General features: G+C 51.1%; 1 protein-coding gene across 1 annotated transcript; it reads left to right on the forward strand.

Annotated features, from left to right (window-relative positions):
- Positions 1-747: 747 nt before the first annotated feature.
- Positions 748-21,050, forward strand: Pyroxd2 (pyridine nucleotide-disulphide oxidoreductase domain 2). Its single transcript, XM_090346103.1, has 16 exons — positions 748-913; positions 3,049-3,068; positions 4,804-4,897; positions 4,977-5,050; positions 8,947-9,102; positions 11,030-11,183; positions 12,303-12,364; positions 12,456-12,553; positions 14,653-14,794; positions 15,200-15,334; positions 15,857-15,929; positions 16,176-16,332; positions 17,263-17,417; positions 18,090-18,196; positions 20,024-20,144; positions 20,767-21,050. Exons 1-16 carry the CDS (start codon positions 781-783, stop codon positions 20,835-20,837), a joined length of 1,752 nt encoding a protein of 583 aa, XP_090202229.1. The 5' UTR covers positions 748-780; the 3' UTR covers positions 20,838-21,050.
- Positions 21,051-21,634: the final 584 nt, after the last annotated feature.

The raw sequence follows: 21,634 nt of genomic DNA on the forward strand, positions 1-21,634 counted from the left end.
TGGGAGCCTTGCTTAGATGACTGACCGTATTGAGAGCAGAGGGGTCCTCAGAAAGCCACCCACTCAGAGCCATCTGCTCTTGTTTTGTTATTTTTTCTGGTTGCTTCTGGCCTTGAGAGATCTCTAGCCCTTTTTCCAATACAGAATGGGGAAGCTGCAGGGGAGTGGGCAGTAGCAAAGGGGCTTCTGGCTGGAAAGGCATGAGACAGCAAAGAAACGCTTCGGTTGAGGTGACAGCTACCCTGCTGGAAAGTAAGAACTACAAAAGAAACGGATGAACCCTCCGGTTGAGAGACCTTGAACGTGCACGGAGCCAGGCAAGCAGTCCTCTGGGAAGAGAATATGAAGGTGGCTGAGGGTCCTGGACTTGCCCATGCTGAAGGCTGATGGAGGCTCCGGCCTTGGCTATGTGAGCCTCCTGCAGTAAGGAGCAATGGCTGTCCTGGACTGTCAGACTCAGTCCTTCAGACCAGGCAGTCGCGGCCGTTTCTCTCCTGGGACAGGATTCTCTCTCGCCTGGCTCTGACTACTGAGAAGAGGACCCCTGCTCCAGCTTCACCAGTTGCTCCCTGCCCTGGAGAACAGTCCATCTGGCCGTCATTCTCTTGAGTTCAGGAGGTGGCACTGAGCCCAGCTCAGTTAAGAGCCCTGGCAGAGCTCAGGGCTAAAAGTTAGGCAGGGCAGCAGCTCCTCCCACTCCCAGTCTTCTCCCCGCCCCGCCCCGCCCCGCTCCGCCCCACAGCTGAAAGAGCTGACTGCAAGCAAGTTCCCCTAGCTGAGATGGCGGCCCGTGGCCCTGTCAGAGGCCTCAGAAGAGCCTTGAGGGCCTTGCCCTGCCCGGCATGGAGAGAAGCTCACTCTGAAGCTGGGCAACGCCTGAAACTGGAATACGATGCAGTGGTAATAGGAGCAGGTAATGTCGGGGAGCCTGAGGTCAGGGGAGGAGGGGAGGCAAGGAAGCCCAGCTCAGAGGCTAACAAGAGCCCCTGTAGAGAGCCCCACTGCATCCTCTACCCAGGGCACTGTGTGGTCAGGAGTGTGGCGAAAGCAGGGGCTGTGCTAAGAGGCCTTCTGGTTTCTGAGTCAGGAGCCATAGCTCTGCCTGGTGCTGGCTCTGGAATCAGCTTGCTGTGTGGTCCTAGACAAACGCTTGCCTTCTCTGAACCTGAGGCATACCCGCTACACTGGGAAGGAAGGACTCGGTGAGCTGGAAGAATTCCCTTGTTTCTCTTGCTGATCCCCTCTCTAGGACACACACACACACACACACACACACACACACACACACACACACACAGAGTCAATGCCGAAGATGTGTAGCACACACGTAAATCCCAGGATACCATGTGATTCTTATACAATACTTTCTTTAGGTTTGGCCAAAAAAGGATAGGAAGCCTACGGTGGCAGAGATTTCAAAACAACAGGTGGGAGGGAGGCTAGATATTTCTACTCACTTCAGAGAGTTGGACAGAAGTGAAAAAAGAAGCATCAGCAAAGACTTATGTCCCAACTTCAGTCTTTTTTCAATAACAAGATAGTCAACTACTCAGTGAAACAGTATTTTTCTGATAGTAGAATATTATCTTGTTGTTGTTTTTGTTTGCGGGGGGACTGTGTATTCACAGCAAGGGCCTAAGGTTCCATGACTCTGTGTTCTTAGCATATCCCTGGCACTTCCTTCAGCTTTACAAGGAACAGAACAGGTGGTCAACCCTGAGGTTTCTGGGGTACTGGCTCCCCCAGGGCCCTCCTCTTTGCTTGAAGCTGTTGAATGGGGTCTGTGAGAGCCGCACGGTATCTCATCAGTGTCCACTATAAAGGTGACCGCCCACGAGAGGTGCTCGGCTTGTGTAGTCATCAGAACATGATGAGCTGTGACCCGTGATTGCCTTTGTTTTTTTAATATGGTTTATTCAATAGGAAGGTTATATAACACACTTGTTAACAATGGCTACCTTTGACAGCGGGCTCAGAGATCACACAGGTCATGAGAAACAGCTCGAAGCACCCTGATCTGACTGGGAAAATGGACGCATCTAGGTCAGCCTCAGTCTCAGAGAAGCCCCTGTCTCCTTCCACCCTAGGCCATGGATACCTGCCACTGGGTCACCAGCTGCCTCGATGAGTTACCCACAGGCGTGAGGATGCCTCAGCATGAGGCTTACCCTGTTATGCTTTCATCCATGACCACACACCACCCGCCACCTGGTTTAGAGGCACACAGGGAGGACGTGGCAGGGTCTTCTGAGGTACAGGGACACACGAGTCCCTGGAGCCACGCCAGTAGCTGGCAGCCACCTGAGGATCCCCAGACTGACTGGAGAGATTGTAAAGATGCATACCCCTCCAAATCAAACCTAGGATGAGGCTGGTGAGAGGGGGCTCCAGCTGTGAGCACATCCACCGAGCAGCCGACACAAATCTGCTTCTGGTGATAGCAGAGCCATCTCCTAGGCTTGTGAGAAATCAGATTCTAACAGAAATTCCCCCAACCAGCCAGATACACTATCACAGGGGTGGGGCTGGGGAAATCTGGGAATCAGCATTCACACAACTTCCCCAGTGATTCTGAGCTTGTGGGAGCTGAGCTCGGTGGAAGACACGGGACCCCAAGGTTTCCCAGCCCAAGGGAAGCCCTCCTAAGATATTCAGAAAAATCAAACTTGGTAAGATACATGTACATGTGCCCTATGAGGTGACCCCTGGCACATTTTGGAGCTAGATCCATTTATTTACTTCATTGTGAGCTGTGCCTCATTCATTTTCTGGAAAACTGCTGGTTGGCGGTGGCACCCGACTGTGGACAAAGCTTTCTTGGGTAATCACAGTTGGACCAAACAAGCCAAGCCTGACACCAACTCTCTCTTCAGCACTCGCCAGCATGGCCCCTTATTCCACTGATGCTTAATACCACGTAAACCATCATATCCCCTTAGCTACCCAGGAGTGGGACAACCAGCTGGAGACATGAGTCCTCAAAGAATGTGTGTCTCCTGGCTGACCTGTGCTGCCTTCTCCTCCCTCTCCCCCTCTGTCTCATTGCAGGACACAACGGGCTGGTGGCTGTGAGTACCTGTGGTTCCTAGGCCCCCTCCTCCCACCTCCGGGTCCCTGGGCCTGTAGCTCTTAGAAGATGTGAGGGGGAGCTTGAGGAAACTCAAGGAAGGAGGCACTCCCACTCCCATGTACCCCCGTCACCAGGTAGGGAGGCCATCCTAGGCTCCCTTCCCCGTCTTTTCCAGCCTGCACAGGGCCCTCTTGTGGCCGGTGGGAGGCTGGAACCTTCTGAAATGAGCTGCTGAGAAGGCAGAAGCATGGTGCTGGCAGAGAGACAGCAGGTTAGAGCCTCGGGATCAGTCAGAGTCTCCAGCTCAGAAAGAGGGCTGTGTGCACATCCTAGCAATGCTCAGGCCACTGCTGCACTGGAGCACACGGCTGCCACTTGTCCATTGTGTGCTCTGGTGATGACAGGAGCCCCACCTAGCAGACATGGTCTGGCCTCTGTTCCCAGTACAGCTGGCTTCTAGTTCCCACGCTATTTCAGATGGAAGCCATCTTCAGGCTGTGCTTCTTGGTCCTGAGTCTCTGTATCGCTAAGCTACAAAACAAACATGGGTATCTGGAAGCAGTGGCAGCACAGGGAATGTAGGGAAAATCAGGGTGCCAAGGAGATTCAGTTAAACCTCAGTGCCTCATCCGACTTGGGATTTTGTTGATGTTTGTTTCAATGTGTCCATGATATCCCTTATTTTTTTCCCCTCAAAGCTACTATGCTACTGAACCACACCTCTACTTCCAGCTTTTTGGTGGTTCATTGGAGATAAGAGTCAGACTTTTCCTTTCTGGGCTGGCTTCAAAGCATGATCCTCAGATCTCAGCCTCCTGGATAGCTAGGAACCAGTGCCCCAGTTTGACACATAGGTTGTACAGAAGGCCTTTTGTCAATCAATTTGTAATTTAAACACTATTTTATGTCAATAAAATAAACCCTGGTGTATGTCCCTGTCTGGGCCCAGACGGTCTGGGTTTAATTCCCTGCATCTCTGTTTAACAACTTTGGAAGCCTAAAGCAAATTGTCAATCTCATTGAGTACATTGAGCCTCAGTTTTCCCATCTGTAAACTAAGATGGGACATTTCCTATCTATCCACCTACCTCTAGGATAATATGATAGATTAAATAAAATATGCTCTGTGTAGTCGGCAAGTACACTTTTTTCAAAGGCGACTTCAGAGTTGTAGCATCCCCATGACCAAGTTGGTGCCAGTAGTAATAGTGGTAGGGGAACCAGCATAGGGGAGCTATAGGTTCAAGACTAGCTCAAGTCAACAAACATTTTGTGTGCTGGAGGAAAACCAATAGCCATGGATCAGTCATCCATTCGCCTAAATGAAGTTCTGCTATAGCCACGGGTTCATTCACTTACACTGTGTCCCACTTGTCAAAAACCATTCTGCATTCCTGCTAGGAATTCCTGCTCATGCAAACCTTCTAGTGCCCTTTGAACAAGAGTACCGGAGGTACTGTAAATACGGATGGCCCGAGGCTCACTGTTGCTCTTGAGAAAATGGAGCCCAATCAATCCAGTGCCAGTAGAAAGGAAATGAGGAGTCAAGGGGGCGTGGCTCTGCATGTCAAGTTCAGCCTCACCACCCTGCCTCATGGATGCTGCTTCTCCCTAGAGGAGAGTGACATTGAGAGGGTTCAAACTGGGTTCCTGGGGCACCAGGGGCAGGCCTTGCTCAGCAGGACTGCAGGTCAGTCCCCAGAGCTGGAGTGCGAGGCCCCGTGTCCCCGCAGGCCGCATACCTGCAGAGACTGGGAGTGAGCACAGTGGTGCTGGAGAAGCGCCACGTGATTGGCGGCGCCGCTGTCACCGAGGAGGTCATCCCAGGTGAGCCTCTGCCCAGGGGTGAGGGGAGAACGGGCAGGATGGGGACCCCTCGTGACTGCTCCTTCCCATCTGGTTCCAGGGTTCAAGTTCTCCCGCGCATCCTACCTCCTCAGCTTGCTGCGGCCACAGATTTACACAGACCTGGAGCTGAAGGTAGAATGGTTTCCTCTGGGCTAGGGTGGTTGGGTTAGGTAAAAGCTCAGTCTTCCTGACCTGGGGCGAAGGCTCCCTTCGCATGTCGAGGCAATCCTCTACATTCCCCTCTCAAGGTCTCTCTTCAACCCCAGGGCTTGGGATGATTCCTCAGCTCTTTTACTGCTTTCCATGGATGCACTCAGATCTTAAACACTGGAATAGTTCACATAAAAATGTGGGGGTTAGGGGGGTTGGTGAGGGAGGGAGGGGCTGGAGTAGGGTTCAGACTCAGTGCCTTGAACTTCCTAGGCAGACTCTATCACTAAAGCCATACTCCTAGTCCTTTTGCTTTTAGTTTAGTTGTTGATTTTCAGATAGGGTCTCGTGCTTTTGGTTGGGCTAGCCTCTGACCTCAAACTTTCCACTCTCCCTTTTCTGGAACCGTGGGTACCTGGGTTTGAAAAGCTGCCTCAGGCACAAGCTCAATCTGCCCTCATTAAACTTTGGAGCCAGCTGCCTTTCTTGGAAGCCCAAGCAGGAAGTTGGAACCAGACTTTCACCTCTCCTGGCACCTGAGCTGTTTCGCAAGGCCTCTGAGAACCCGCTGCCTGTTTCTTACTCTCTTCTCAGTCCACCAACTTATGCCCACTGCTTTGCACACCTCTGCCCACACCCAACACCTTACCTTACCCTACACCTCATTCAGAGACTCCACCAAAGCTGACTTAACTTTTACCTACTGGTACCTCTGTCACCCACCCCCAGGAAAAGGTCCCTGTATAAGGACATGCCACCTGTATAAGCATTTGTGTGCAGGACTCCACCAGCTTTCCCCTGAGTTCAAAGTCAGAGATAAATGACATACCTAGCACTATTTATAGCTCTTTTCTCCTCTAATCCATTCTCTAATTCATACCATATCACATCTAAAGGCAATAAATAAAGTGCCTCTTTATGACGGCAGATCCTTGAGAAGGGGAGGGAGGGTAGAGACAGTTCCTGTCCCTGCCAGCTTTACCCATCTTCCTGTTCTATCGCTGCTCCCCCTGCTTGACCTGGGAAATCTAAGTTGAAGATTCCCTGAGGTGAAGCTTTCCAAGATGTCCGCTCAGAGAGCTGCTTCTATGGGAATGGCAGAACCCAGAACAACATTTCAGAGCATCCTCCGTCATTCTGAAAAAAGAGGCCCCAGCCACAACTGTGAGAGCCGTAGTGATTAATCACCTCATGTCTCAACCCCTCAGTCAAACCTGGTCCTTCCCCCATCCACGATGGCTAGACACCTGAGAAATCTCCTGGGCAGAGAGAAGGAGGGGGCAGCTTTTGGTTTTTTAGAGAAACACAGGCTGTGAACAATAGGTTAGATAATCTGCTGATTATTGAACACTCCCCTTTGTCTGATGACACCCGATTACACCAGCAAGAATGACAGTGGTGTCATTTATAAGAGAAAGTCACACAGTCATTATTCTCATTCAGTGAGACTGGAAGCAATCTGAGATCCTCACAGCCCCTTATCTATTTGCCCAATGGGTCGATGAGCATCTGCTCTGTTCTGGGCCCTGGGTGAAACTCCTGGGCTAGCAGTGAACACAGGATGCAGTTAAGAGAGCTTCCGGCAGAAGTAATGATGGGAAGAAAACAAGGCCGGGCAATATGACAAGGAGAAACTGAAGATCTCAGCTTTGCATGGTGACCGGGAAATCTTCCCCGTAGAGATGACATGGAGACTGATAACAAGAAGTCACCAGCCATGTGGCCATCTGAACAGAGAGAGTTCCAATCAGAGGGAATTGGATAGGAACAGAAATTACATCAGTATGGCCAGAGCAGACAGGTGATAGGCAAAGGAACCAGAGATGAGGAGGGATGGTCCAGTGCCCTGTATTTTAACCAAGTACAATGGGAAGCCAACACAGGTGTTAAGGCAAGAAGTAGACTTTGAGATTCATGAGTTCACAGAAGATTACCTCACTAGGCACTGTAATCCTAGCTATTCAGGAGGCTGAGATCTGAGGACCACAGTTCGAAGACAGCCTGGGCAGGAAAGTCTATGAGACTTTTACCTCCAGTTAACTACCAGGAACCTGGAAGTGGAGCTGTGGCTCAAAGTGGTAGACTGCTAGCTTTGAGTGACAACACCCAGGGACAGCACCCAGCCCCTGAGTTCAGGCTCTATGACTGACAGAACAAAAAAGATCAGCCCACATGCATGGGGGTGGAAGCAGGAGTAGTTGCAGGTAGATCCACGCAGCCCACTGCAGCTTGTGCAGTGAGTCCCAAGATGACAACCTAGATTGAGGGCAGTGGATGTGGAGCACAGTGGACAATTTTGCAGATGGAACTGACAGGAATTGCCCATGGAAGAATGTCAAGCGTGAGGGAAAGAGAAGAACTAAAGATGCCCCTGGGTTGAAGTTCATAATATTAAAAGGAATCAAGCTGCAAGTTCCCCTGACTTAGAATCCTCGTACTCCATCTCAATGTCAGAAGGGACCCAGAATCTCCCAGCCCAGCCCTTCCTCTCATGTGGAGCCTGCTGCAGAAGGCTCAACGCCCTTGTGGCCGTGCCCAGCTGGAATGTCTCTGGTGGGGGGCAACTCCAGCTGTCATGGTTGCAAAGGTCTTGTTTCAGCTTCCGGGCCATCTGCTACCACTGCTTCTCACAGATCTCATTTCTGCACTCTGGGCCAGAACCCTACCTGCACCGTGGCATGCATCCAGCCAGTCAATAGAATGCTCGATGGAGGTGCTGGATCTAATGTGGGGTACCACAGTGAGCAGAGCAGGCCACGCCCTTGACCCCACAGAGCTTCCATTCTACTGGGATGAGGCAAAGAGATGAACTAATGATGCAGTTAGCCATGTGGCGATGTGTATTTTGGGGGACGGGAGTGATGGTGTGGTCAGGGGTGACCTGGCTGGTGATGGATATTTGAGCCAGGACCTCGGGGAAGTGAGAGACCAGACCACAAAAGGAGAAAGAAGTCACCAGAGAGTGAGAGTGAGCACTCCACACTGACAAGTGTCTGTAGCCCCAGGCCCTTTGGTTAGGCCCATGTCTCCTTTAGAGAAGCAGATGTGCTCATGGAAGGGCTGTCTGCTGGCCAAACATCTGTAAATGAAATTGTATTCTAAATATATCCAGGGGACTCCCATTTAAATTGGTCTGCAAAGTAAATAACACTTTTTGATATAAATAATTCAGCTATCTTATAGATATGGATTTTTGTATAACTTGCTTTATTGTGTCAAGTTTAATTATTTATTTCTGAAGTGAGATTCATGCTGAAAGCCAGGGCCTGGGAGTCAGAGATGTGGTTTTGAAATCCAGATTCACTTCTTACAGGGACCTGGGACAATTTATTCAGCTTGTCTGGGCCTCCATTGTGGCATTTGTGCAAAGAGGATAATGATATGGGCAGAAATGTGGTGAAATTATGACTGTAGTCCCTAGTATTATTTCTGACACAAGATAAACATAGTACAGTGTAGCACGATTTAGTATGGTGTGCTGTAGCCAATAATTGAGTGCCTGGGCCAGAGGACTTTTATCATAAACATATTTATATTTAAAAGAGTAGGAACCACAGAGCATCCCAGATTGACAAATCCAGGATACTCTCTTCTCCAGTTAAGTAGCAAAAAGCCAGAAATGGAGGTATGGCTTAAGAGGTAGAAGACAAGCTTAGAGAAAAAAACCAAGTGAGAGCTTAAGACCCTGAGTTCAAGCCCCAGTACCAACACACACACACACACACACACACACACAAAATAGGAACTAAGACCACATATTTTGGAAACCTACACACAGACCACTAAACTGGTCACATAAATACAATTGAAGAAGGGACAAGGACAGAGACTACAATCCCAGGCCCTAAAATATTGCCTCCTCCATTTGTATTATGCAGAAACATGGACTGAAGCTTCATCTCCGAGACCCCTACACCTTCACCCCTATGCTAGAAGAAGGGGTAGGAGGGAAGGTGCCCAGGTCTCTTCTGCTGGGCACAAACATGGCAGAAAACCAGAAGCAAATCGCTCAGTTCTCGCAGAAGGATGCCCAGGTAGGGAAAGCAATCACAGGTGTATCCTCCATCCTTCACCAGCCTGGAAAGGCTCTTGAAAGGAAATAAACTTTGAAAGGAGATGGATTGTCCTAGGACACAATGTCTGAAGACCACTGGGGCTTGGCCAGGTCACTGTGCCTTCCCTGAAGGGCTTCAGTCTGTCCTAACCTCTAGTCCAAGACACTTGAAGAAAAGGAGTAAGCTGGTCACCAGTGGCTCACTTCTGTAATCCTAGCTACTCAGGAGGCTGAGATCTGAGGATCGAGGTTCAAAGCCAGCCTGGGCACAAAAGTCCATGAGACTCTTATCTCCAATTAACCACCAGACAACTGGAAGTGGTGCTATGGTTCAAGGGATAAAGTACTAGCCTTGAGTTGAAGAGCTTGGGAACAGCACCCAGGCCCAGAGTTCAGGCCCCACGATTGACAAGAGAGAGAGGGGAGGGAGGGAGGGAGGGAGGGAGGAAGGAAGGAAGGAAGGAAGGAAGGAAGGAAGGAAGGAAGGAAGGAAGGAAGGAAGGAAGGAAAGAGAAAAAGAAAGTAGACAGGGATTATGATCAGTGGACACTGGAGGTCCTGGGCCTGTGTGAGGCCTCTGTCCAGAGCGTCTCCACATGCTGAATTTCAAAATGGAACCCTTCTTACACACTTGCACTGTGTGTGCTTCTCTCTGTAGTTTTCCAATTGCCCCAAGGGAGGATAAAGGGCAGGTTAGAAACAAGTGAGGCTTGCACGAACAAGAGTAGGAATTTAGGGCAAGAAAATATTCATTTCTTCATTTTGGCATCCATCCCCTGTGCTATCTAGGATTGTAGTCCAGAAATTTGTCTAGGTAAGTCATGGAGTGACAGATATGGAAAGTTCTCCCAAAGGCCATTTTTTTGGTAGACGTGAATCCCATCCAAGTGGATGCATTTTCACAAGGAAAATCTAGGTTAGTGGAGTCAATGCATGCTGTTTTCCGTTTAAGATTAGGCAAAACCTAGAGAACGGACACGTGGCACTCCTGGGTCACAGTTCCCTGGCTGTGTTTCTTCATGCAGAGCTTTCCTGGCTGCTGAGTTTTTTCCTGGGCTGAGTTTGTTCCAAGTACTTCTCACAGCATTGTTTTATGCACTGGGCTGGGAATCACTACGTCCACCCTTCCCCAAATCCTGCCCATTTCCCTATAGGACTTTGGTAGTGACCTTGCTTGCTAGAGACCCCACAAGCAGGGAACCAGGACCTGTTTCCCATTGCATGGCCTGAGTTTTTATTTGGTCCTGGCAGGTGGTTATTTTACAGACCGGCTCTAGGGAAAGCTGTTGAACTTTATTCCTATTGACATTTCATATGAGTGTTCTTCAACACAGCACATGATGAAATGCTTCTTGTAATTTCCTGGGTGTTTTCATGAGTATAGTTATGCCCCAATTAAAGCCCCTGGGCTGAGAATAGAGCACGAGCGAGAGCCTCCAGTGAAAGGCAGGTGTTGGGAACTGGCTGTTCTGTGATCCCTGGCAGGTGAGAGGCTGCAAGTGACATCAGACATGCTGGGGCTGGAAATGAGAGCTCTGACTCCCACATATAGAAGGCTGCAAGAGGCAAACATCTAGGTGCTTCTACCACACAGCCTGCAACCTCAGATACTTGCTAGTGTCTAGGGGCTGGTGTTGACCTATACTGATTCCCCTTGTGCGTGGTTGTCTGTCTTGTGGCCCAGGCCTCTCTGCCCTCCTCTGGCTGTCTCCTGTTGCTGATGGAGACACATTAAGCAGGGAAAACTCAGCCCAGCCCAGCTGAGTTGTACCTAGGGCTGAAACCTGAGCAACCACCAGATCTGCACTGGATGATGCCACCGAGGAGGGCAGTATGAGGACACGGATGGGGAGAGGGTCTTCATGAGACTCTCAGTGGTAGAGCCTTGACCTGGAGCTCTGTTCTAGGCCTTTCCTAGGTATGAAGAGTTCATGAGCCGCTTGGTGTTAGCCATTGATCCCCTGCTGGATGCAGCCCCACTAGACATGGCGGCCTTCCAACGTGGCTCCCTGCTGCAAAGGCTCAAGCAGCTGTCTACCCTCAAGCCCCTGCTGAAGGCAGGTGAGTCCCAAGCAGAGGTGGCCTGGACCTTAGCCTGAGCTCCAGTGTGTCTGCCAGTTATGGCCAGCAAATAGACTGTCGTCCTTATGGGCTGCCTGGTCTGCCCTAAAATTAGAGCTTAACACAAAGGCCTGTGCATAAGTAGTTTGTGTAGAAGGCAGCTACGTGGGTCTGGGGGAGTATGTGACCACAGTGACCACCATTTGTAGGTGATGAGACACCAGATGCTGCCTGGCCTCTCAAGAAGCCTTAGTAATGAACTTGAGGAGTGTTCCTGTGAGAAGGGAAGATGTCTTGTTATCAAGCAATCCCCTTCTGGTCAAAAGTTGCCTCATGGGATATTAACTCCTATACTTCTGTGCCATGCATCTGTGGGCAACGTGTCGTGGTGTCAGAAAAGCCCAGGGGAGAAATAAGGCACATTTTACAGGCTGAAGTAAGGGGCGGTCGGGATTTCAGTGTGTAGAGCTAATTAATGTCTTCATGGAGCACATTCCTACGGACACCTCTAGAATAAGTTATAGGGACCAAGAGAATCTGAAGCGCTACCTCCATACAAGAAGGATAATAGATTAAGATCAGCTAGGAAAAGTTCCGTGGTTGACTAGTGATGTCTGCCATGAGCATGAGAAAGGAAACTTTGCCAAGCTTGTTACTGTTTTCTACTGCCTTGTAGGATATATAGACCAATGTAGCTAGTAGAAAAATACCAAATCAGGTGGTTCTGTTCACAAGAAAACAAAACTCTTGGGACTCCAGTGGCATCTGAAAATAAATGTTTATTTCCCATGTGTCTGTATTGTGCAGCTGATCCCAGCCAGCATAGCTGATCTGGTCTAGTCTCGTGTATATATTGTGGCTGGAAGACATCAGTGGGGACAGGTCAGTTTCAGGAATCAGAGCTCAGGAACCTGCAAATGCTTTATGTATCTCACCTAACCCTCCCAATTGCCCTTGAGGGTATAAAATACAACTCCTGTTTTACAAGAAACCAGGCTCTGAGATGTGGAAAGTGGGCCCCAAGCCTAGTAAGATACAAGAATTGCTAGCCGGCTTCCCTGTCTTTCATTCCTGGGAAGCAAAGCCCTAACTTGGTTGATGTTTGGGCTTCTCTTTCAGGCCGCACTCTGGGAGCCCAGCTTCCCCAGTACTACCAGGTCCTCACAGCCCCAATTATTAAGGTAAGCACTAGCTAGGCCCCCATCCACAGTGGCTGGGACCCCTCCTGCCACCCAGGCCCCTGAGCCCTTCTCCTATGGCTTTGCTTTCCAGGTGCTGGATCAGTGGTTTGAGTCTGAGCCTCTAAAAGCTACGCTAGCCACAGATGCTGTCATTGGAGCCATGACAAGTCCCCGCACTCCAGGGAGTGGGTGAGTGAGGGCACTTGGGAGGAGCAGCTGGAGTGGGGCTTGAGTCTCCTCAAGTAGAAAAGCACAGGACCCCAACACTGCCATGTACGAAGCACACCCAGCCTGCCAGGCACCAAACTCACTACTCCATTCACCTAGCAGAGCCACAGTGGGAACTAGGGTTCAGAGAAGGGAATTACCTTGCCCAGAGACACACGGTTAGCAAATGGCAGAGCTGACTTCTAGCCCGAGTTGTCCATCCTCACCATCTTCCTTTTTGGCTACTGTTCTCTGTGCCTCACTGGAAATGAGACTCCCTGCCATCAGTATCCTTTCTCTCCCATCCCATCCCCAATGCATCCTTCCTTCCTCTCCCTCCCCAGCTCCTGCAAAGGTGTAAGTCCTCCTTCTCTCCCTGCTGTGCTCAGGCTCCAGGACACATTCTCACAAAGCCTCCTGCAGACAGGAAGCTGCCTGTGCCTGCCTGGTTACAGCCCCATGGCAGGGGGGCGGGGAGAGTGAGGCATAGACACAGTGAATCCTGTGACGGCGCCTTGTAGAAATGGAAGGGCATGTGTGTGCATGGATATTTGTGTGTGTTTGCTGTGTGTCCTCTGTGCACTTGTGTATATGAGGAGGGACGGTTTGCCCAGTGTGGAGCCATTTTTCATTGCCCGGGAAGTTGCTATCCATGTGCCTTGTCATGGAAGGAGGAGAGCTCCCTTCAGAAGTATCTGCTGGCCACCCATCGAGAAAGCCATGAATTCCCCAGAGCTTGAAGCAGTGGTGGCAGTGGTTGGTACCTTGGCCAAGCTCTTATCAAATAGTCAAGCTGGGCTCCAGCTGGAGCCTCTGGCCCTTTGGGGGTTCTTGGACATTTGATTCATCAACTATGCCTTTGTGTATGTGTGTATGCGTGTGTGTGTGTGTGTATTCCTCTGTAGGTCCTGGGGCTTGAACTCAGGGCCAGGGCACTGTCCCTGAGCCTCTTTGTGTTCAAGGATAACACTCTGCAAGTTGAGCCACAATGCTACTTCTGGCTTTTTCTGAGTAGTTTATCAGAGACAGTCTCAGACTTTCCTGCCCTGGCTGACTTCTAACCCTAATCCTCAGATCCGAGCCTCCTGAGCAGCTAGGAGAACAGGTTACTACCATCGAGCCTTTACATTCTCTTGATAACTATGAGTGGGTTGCTTGCTGGGCGGGTGCTGGGATGTGGTATGGATAGACGCCAGGACAGGAGAGACTCGAGCAAGCGTAGGTGGTGCTGAAGAAGTGCTGAGCGTTGATGACTAGTCCCGCTGGGAAACTGAGGCTGGAGTTTAAGGGGGGGGGCGAGGTCAGAAAAAAAGATGCTTGCTCTGAGGGAAGGGGAGGAACTTGCTGAATGGGAAGGAGGGACGCCAGGCTGGCAACCATAATAGGCATGAGAGCTGGACTTGAACAGGCAAGTGTTCCATTCAAGGAAGGGGAAAGTGGCTTGGTAGGGATGTGAAGTGCGTAGGGAGGCATGAGACAAGGCTGACCTTAGGCAGGGTCTAGGGGCCACTCGGTGAGACTGGTCATTATCCTAAGAGCAGCACCAAGCCAGGGAAGCCTTTGAAAGGAGAAAGGTACAGGGGCTCGCTGGGTTCTGAGATTCAGGCTCAGCAGGGGAGCCAGTGCAGAGGAGGGGACCCTTTGGGGTGCCTCCTGCAGCAGGAAGTGCACTGAGTGCTCCTTGGAAGGCAGCATGCACTGCCCTGGACTGCATGTAAATAGTAAGAGACCGGTCAGGGTCAAGGGTGACATAACTGAAGGCATCATTCACGAGGATGGGACAGACTGAAGGAGAAAGAGCTTGAATGATGAGAAGAGATATAAGATACCTGCCAAACCAAAAGCATCCAAACAGAGATGTGTGCTCATAGCTAAACACCTGCTGGAGCTCAGGAGAAGGTGGAGCCCCAGGTGTGGGCACCAATTCCATGCTGATAATAAAGCTCTTCATATGAAGCTCATTTAGAGGCTCATGGAAAAGAGAGGCCCAAGGTACAAGACAGAAAGGGGTATTTGTAACTGAGACTCGGGGGATGGGATCTCACCTGCAGCCTGCAATGCTGTGCTCATTCTGCACTCAGGTATGTGCTGCTGCATCATGTGATGGGGAGTCTGGAAGGGAAGCAGGGTGCCTGGGGATATGTCCAGGGTGGCATGGGTGCTGTCTCTGCTGCCATCGCAAGCTCGGCCACTGCACACGGAGCAAGTATCTTCACTGAAAAGGTGAGGGCCCTCTCTACCTCCTTTGATCATTTACCAGGGTCCAGGAGAGAATCGGAAGGGCCCAGGACAGAACAGAGTCTTACATGAGGGGTCATCATTCTACTGATGAACCAGGCCAGGCTCAGAATCGAAGGATGACCCTTGTGCTGCCTGCTAGAGGCCGAGCAGTTGTCAGTGAAGACCAGTCAGTGCTTGTGAGCGCTGCTTATTGAGTTCTCCAGGCTCTAAGCCACGTTTGGGCTGAGGCTGCCTGTGGAAGGGGTGGGACAAAGCTTTCCTGGATAGTGGAATTGGGATGAAGAAGCCTGAGTGGGTGCCTAGAGGCAGTGCTCTCTGTAGACATCCCCTCAGACCTAACCCAGCATTCCCCCTGGGTGACTTGGGGCTTCTTGCTGGCGGCTCCAGCCAGTGGCTAAGGTGCAGGTGAACCGAGAAGGCCATGCCGAAGGAGTTGTGCTGGAGGACGGGCTTGAGATCAAGAGCAGAGTGGTGCTATCCTGTGCATCACCGCAGATCACCTTCCTGAAGCTCACACCACAGGTGAGCTGGGAGCTCAGAGGTCACGGATCTTCCCAGGCAAGGCTTGGTTAATGGGTGTGGGGGGGGGTTAAGGGGAGGGAGGGGGGCGACGCAAGTCAGGGGGAGCTCAGACTGCATGAGAGTGGAAGATGCAAATGATGCCTCTCCTTGTTTGGAGAAGGAGGCAGGAGCACTAGCTTCTTCTGAATATTTGCACTTCTCAAAATTCATCAACAAATACCTTTTGGCATATCATATTGAGGCATTGCTGGGATAGCAAGACTCTCAGGAGTTTATAGACCAGAAGAGAAAAGCGATGTGCGGAACATTTGGCTCTGGCTAGATGGACTATGAGCTCCCTGTAGTTGGATCTCTGCAAAATTCACAGGGAGGAGTGGTTAGCTCACAGTGGGCGGAGCCAGGAGGCAGATTGGGCTGAGCTCTAAAGAGCCTCTCCAAAAGCAGAGGTTGGAGGTCACCAGCCTGAGAAGCTTCCTTGAGGTCTTGAGTACCATAGGCCTTTCACAGCACCTCCTCCCTCAGGAGTGGCTTCCAGAGTCTTTCCGGGAGAGAATCTCCCAGCTGGATACACGGTCTCCTGTCACCAAGATCAATGGTATGTAGTCCCTGTTGGATATCATCCGAGCTGGAAATCTGCCAGTCTCCCTTACCTACCCATTTCATTACTTCATCCTCTGACATCCAGCCCCACACCCACCCACCTCCCCTCCCCAACTGAAAGGAGAAACATATTTTCATGTGTGCAGACTTCCAAGCCACCATCCAAGGGCCAGGGTGGTGACTGTGGAAGGAAGACCCTGCAGAGCCAAGGCCTGACCCCTCCCCTACCTTGGTCCCTCAGTGGCTGTAGACAGGTTGCCCAACTTTCTGGCAGCCCCCAATGCTCCCAAGGACCAGCCTCTGCCCCATCACCAGTGTAGCATCCACCTGAACTGTGAAGACACCCAGCTCCTCCATCAGGCCTTCGAAGAGGCCATGGGCGGCCTGCCCTCGCACAGGTGGGTGAGCCGTGGGGAGACGGGCCCTGGCCTTCGTGTCTCCTGGATATTCTGCTGCAGAGGCCTGAGATGGTGGTGGCGGCCTCTTCTGCCTAGTGTTACACCTTCACAGTGCCAAGTGTGGATCAGCCTAAAACCACACTTACCTTCCAAGGACAGAAAGTATATCCTAGGCAAGGAATCCATGGCCCAGGCCAGCAGGGATGAAGAAAGAGCCATGGCTGGGAATGTCACGGGTTAGCAGAGGGGCAGAGCTGTGCAGATGATATGCATTCTGGATGGAGGAGGATTTTCTTTGAGTCAGCAACCTGACAGAGGACGCATGCTCCCTGAGCCCCTGCCCATATCCTCTCTCATGGTTATGAGCCCCTCATGCAAAACTTCCAAAAGCATCCTTCCTCCTGCACTGCTGTGTCTCCATCTTCCCAGAGCAGGCAAGGCACGGTGAGGCCCACACCCTCCCATCCTGCCCATGGTCCATCAGACCTTTGCTGAAACCTGTGTGGCAAGGCTGCATGCTAGGCATGGGTTGCAGGGACTGTGGTGTGAAACAGACCCTCAATGTTGTGTTGTTTGGCCTGCTCACAAGACAGCACCAGGGCCCAGAGGGACAAGCTTGGGTAAAGCCTGAGTCCCTGCAGCATTCCTATTCACAGACGCCCATCGACTGGCCAGACCCTGGTTAGAGGACAGGGAAGAAAGGAAAGCAAGAATAGGCTAGAGCCAGAGCAGAGTCCTGAGCCCTCAGCCTAACAGGGGCCAGAGCTGTGGGCTAGAGCAGCAGATGGGGGCCAGAAAGGGGGATAGGGGGATGGTGCTGTAGTCACTAAGCCCCTCAGGGGAAGGGTCACTTTGGCCTAAGTGACCCAGCAATGGCATCATCCCAGGTCCTTCATTCATCCCCCACCTGGACCCTCCCCTGTCCCACAGGCCCATGATAGAGCTCTGCATCCCGTCCTCGCTGGACCCCACACTGGCTCCTCCAGGATGCCATGTCCTCTCCCTCTTCACCCAGTTCACACCCTACACGTTGGCAGGAGGCAAGGTCTGGGACGAGCAGGAGAGAAACTCCTATGCAGACAGAGGTAAAAGCGCCACCCTCTCCAGTGCCCTTGGGACCTGCCGGGATACCCCACCAACACTTCCTCATTCAGGGTGAGCACTGTGGGTGCTGTCCAAGGGAAGAGATGTCCCCAGGAGACTCTCCCATCATCATGGTGAAATTCTGCTCTGGGGTCAGGCACTGGGCTAAACACAACCCCTACCTTCTTGCTTCTTATGGTCTGATGGAGGAGGCTAAGAAACCAATCACCACAGAAGCAGTGTTTTAGAGAGCAAAGGGAGGGAGCCATAAGTCACAGAGATAGAAAGGCTTTCAGAGGCTGGGACATTTGAGTTGGTTTTGAAGGATGAATAGGAGTTGACTGGAGAACGCAGGGCTCTGCTTGAGCAAAGCAGGGAGGGCAGGGGTGCAGGGGCTGGGATCGGGAGCCTTATGTATTCTTAAGGAACAAATGGTTAGGACTGGGAAAGAGTAAGTCCTGGGCTGGCCAAACATCCACAGTACTTTTCTGATCATTTATTTGGTGTTGATGTTCTTTTGATGTTTTACATATTGGGGTATCATTTGCATAGGATAAAGCATGTAATTGAGTGAGTTTTTAACTGAGTGTTAGTAAATGTGCAAGTTGGACAGCCAACACACACCCTCCTCTTCTTCTCAATGTCGTCTCCTTCCCTGGTTTGGAACGCTCCAGTGTTTGACTGCATTGAGACCTACGCCCCGGGCTTCAAGGCCTCTGTGGTGGGCAGAGATGTCCTGACACCACCCGACCTAGAGAGGATCTTTGGGCTTCCTGGAGGGGTGAGTACAGGCCTGGGGTCCTTCTCAGCTCATCTCTGTCCATTCAGCTGACATGGGACAGAGACTCAGACAACTCCAGAGTTTGTGAGCAGGCCTTGCTCCTTCTGCCTCTCTCCTGAAGGAAGCACATTCTCCTTGGTCCTTCACTTTAACAAACTCAGCGCACTGAGGCCAGGAACTTAGGAGTCCAGAGCCCAGTGAGGGGCAACCAGTTTGGCATCCACCAGCCAGGGCGGCGGCTGAGCCTGGCATGATGGCAGGGCCAGAATGAGACAGCCGCAGGTACACAGCACACCCTGCCTGGGAAACAGTAAGGAAGCCAGTGGGAACTGTTACCCTCATAATTTTAGATTGATTTCGTGCCAAAATGATCATATTCTTAATACAGTAGCCTAAATAATAATAACAGTAACGTTACCAATTAGTGTTTTGGGTTTTTTTTGTAATACTAGAATTTGAGGTCAGAGGCCTTAAGTTTGCCAGGCAGGTGCTCTATCTTTTGAATCTTGCCCCTAGTATTTTTGTTTGTGCTGACATTAGAGCTTGCACTCAGGGCCTGGGCATTGTCCCTTAACTTCTTTACTCAAAGCTTGTATTCTACTACTGGAGCCACAGCCCTACTTCCAGCTTTTTGTTATGTTGTTGTTCATGAGAGATAAGAGCTTTATAGACTTTGTTTCTTCAGGCTGGCTTCAAAGCACAGTCGTCAGATCTCAGATTCCTGAGGAGTTAGGATTATAGAGATGAGCCACTGGTGCCTGCCCGCACCCCTCAGCACTTTACGTTTAATTTTTTTTTTTTTTGCCTGGCCTATGATCCTTCCTTTTATGCTTCCCACCTACTTGGGGTAACAGATGCACACCAGCACATGTAGCTCTCAATGGGTTGAGAGGGGGGTTTGTAAGCGTTTCTCCCATATATGCCCAAGGCTGGCCTTGAACTATGAGCCTCTTGATGACAAGTTGCTAGATGACAGGCACGAGATGCCACACCTAGCTTACTTTTACTTTTTAAGTATGCTACTAGTACATCTAAAATCACACGAGTAGCTGTAGTGAGTTTTTTCGGGACAGGGCTGGTTGGAATACAAAGTGAAGGAGGGCCAGGCAGAAGGAATGGGCAGTGTTGGTAGCATATGGGGCTGGTGGGGTGAGAAGTTCTGGTGACTGCATGTGCATGTGAGCTGGCTACAGAAGCTATGAAGGCTGCATCTAGGGCCAAGGACAGGAAGGTAGCCTTGTCACAGAGGCAGGAAGGTGGCAGAGAAATAGATTGAGGAAGAGGTAGCTCTGTTTGGGGTGAGTGAGGAGCTGCAGGAAAACACCCCACACATGCCGCTCTCCTTGTCCAGAATTTCCCTACAGCCTGTCACTTCTCAGCCCAGAGCTGGGCTGACCCAAGCTGGCAGAGCAGAACTGCATTCTGGCCCCTTGCCATTTTGTGGCATGCTCCCATTGAACAGGATTGACAAGGCAGGTGGGAAACTTCACCAAGGATATGTACTGGTGGAAGCAGCCAGAGTGAGTCAAACTCTCCGGGTCCTCAGGCAGACTTGTGGGGATTCCGGGTCTTCAGCAAACCCTCATAGTGCCCCCCTTTCTCTCCCTATTCTTTGAAGAAGCCTCACCCTTTATTTCACCCAGAAAAATGCATAACACACACACACACACACACACACACACACACACACACACACACACACACACACACGTGCCTCTTCTCTCTCCTCCTCTCCTCCTCTGACCCGCGTAGGGGAGACACCCAGGCAGGACAGTAAAGATGGTAGCCAGGACACGCAGGCTAACTACTGCGGCCTTGCCTCTCCAGAACATATTCCACTGTGCCATGTCTCTCGACCAGCTCTACTTTGCCCGCCCTGTGCCCCTCCACTCTGGCTACCGCTGCCCTCTCCCAGGCCTGTACCTCTGCGGAAGTGGGGCCCATCCTGGTGAGTGATGTCCTCTGGGTGCTGTGAGGGCTCTGGGGAGAGCAGAGACCTGTGGAGAGATAAAGAGGAGGTGCAAGGGGCTGGGGTGTGGGGTGTGGAGCCTCCTCCCCACCCCCAGGATCCGAATCCTCAGTGCAGCCCTGCCAGGTGGTGTAACCTCAGCCGAAGGTGAGGGAATGCATCCCAGTCCCCACAGCTCGCCCAGTTCTAATCTAGGGTTGGGTGAGAATTGTGTCCCTCATGCTCCATCCATATTTGAGACAGAAAGGACCAGTGAAGCATTTCAACTTCAGACTTCTTCCCTATGACAACTTCAGATCCAACTGACCTCTCCAAGGCCACCACGTCCCCGAGGTGCCCTGTCTGAGCTGTGGGCCTCCCCGTCTTCCTTCCAGCCCTATTCTTGTACTTCTGCTTTGCCTGCAGCGGGCTTCCTCACCTGACAGGTGGGCTCACAGACTGGGCCCCCAGGCCACTGTGGAGCAGAGACTGCCATCCCACTCCCCCCCAGCCATAAGCAAAAGCCTTCAGGGAGCCCAGATCCGTTTGGCAGTTGGTCCCAGTTGTAAACCCCACGGCAGCCTCTCCTGGGCTGGTTTTCTGAGCTGAGTTTCGGTTCTAGGAGGCGGGGTTATGGGCGCTGCTGGACGAAACGCAGCCCATGTGGTCTTTAAGGACCTTAAGAGCCTGTGATGCTGGAACAATTGCAACACAAGAACTCGCCCCAGAGCTTCTAAGACTTCAAACTGGGTCACTGCCCAGAACTCTCTGTACCAACAGATGCAGTATGAAGAAGCCATTGAAAAGGCTCAGCCCATTTCAAAACAGTGTGCCAGTTATGCCATGCCCCAGGCATCCACAAACAAATTGGGTTTGTTTTTATTAAAAACAACATTTCACTGGGCACTTGTGTGTCTTATGCCTACAATCGTAGCTACTCAGGAGGTAGAGATTTGAGAGTCAAGGTTCAAAGCCAGCCAAGGCAGACAAATCTAAGAGGCTCTAATCTTCAGTTAACCAACAAAAAACTGGAAGTAGAGGAATGGCTCAGGTGGTAGAGTATTGGCATTGGGCAAAAATGCTAAATAGGAATGCAGGGTCCTGAGTTCGAGCCCCAGTACTGGCAAGAAAAAGAAAAGGTGATATTTCATGGAGATAGTTGGCTTGCATTTTTTAAAACCACTGTGGCATACTAACTGGCCAGATGAAGGAGTGAGGGCTCCTCCCTCTTCTCCTATCAGTTTGAAGCAGTCCCTTTAACCAATGAAAGAATCTGGTCCAAACATCCTCCTCTCCTTAGCTTGGCCCCTACTTCCAGCTGATTGGCCAAGGCCCAAACAATGACTGCAGTGTTCTCATCCATGTAAGAATGGACCCATGCCATCCACAGGAACATGGATTGGTATCTTGAACTAGGAACTAGGCTTGGTATCTTGAGCCATCAAAACCTGTGGTTCAGACAGGCATCATGGGATCATACCTGGAATCCC

The sequence above is a fragment of the Megascapheus bottae genome, chromosome 15 (genome assembly GCF_031878675.1).
Source record: "Megascapheus bottae isolate mThoBot1 chromosome 15, mThoBot2.hap1, whole genome shotgun sequence".
Taxonomy (NCBI): Eukaryota; Metazoa; Chordata; class Mammalia; order Rodentia; family Geomyidae; genus Megascapheus; species Megascapheus bottae.

Coding starts and splice junctions, on each gene's coding strand:
- Pyroxd2 (XM_090346103.1), top strand. CDS start 781: ATGGCGGCCCGTGGCCCTGTCAGAGGCCTCAGAAGAGCCTTGAGGGCC. Junction 914..3,048: donor TGCAGTGGTAATAGGAGCAG/GTAATGTCGGGG, acceptor GTCTCATTGCAG/GACACAACGGGCTGGTGGCT. Junction 15,930..16,175: donor TCCTGTCACCAAGATCAATG/GTATGTAGTCCC, acceptor TTGGTCCCTCAG/TGGCTGTAGACAGGTTGCCC.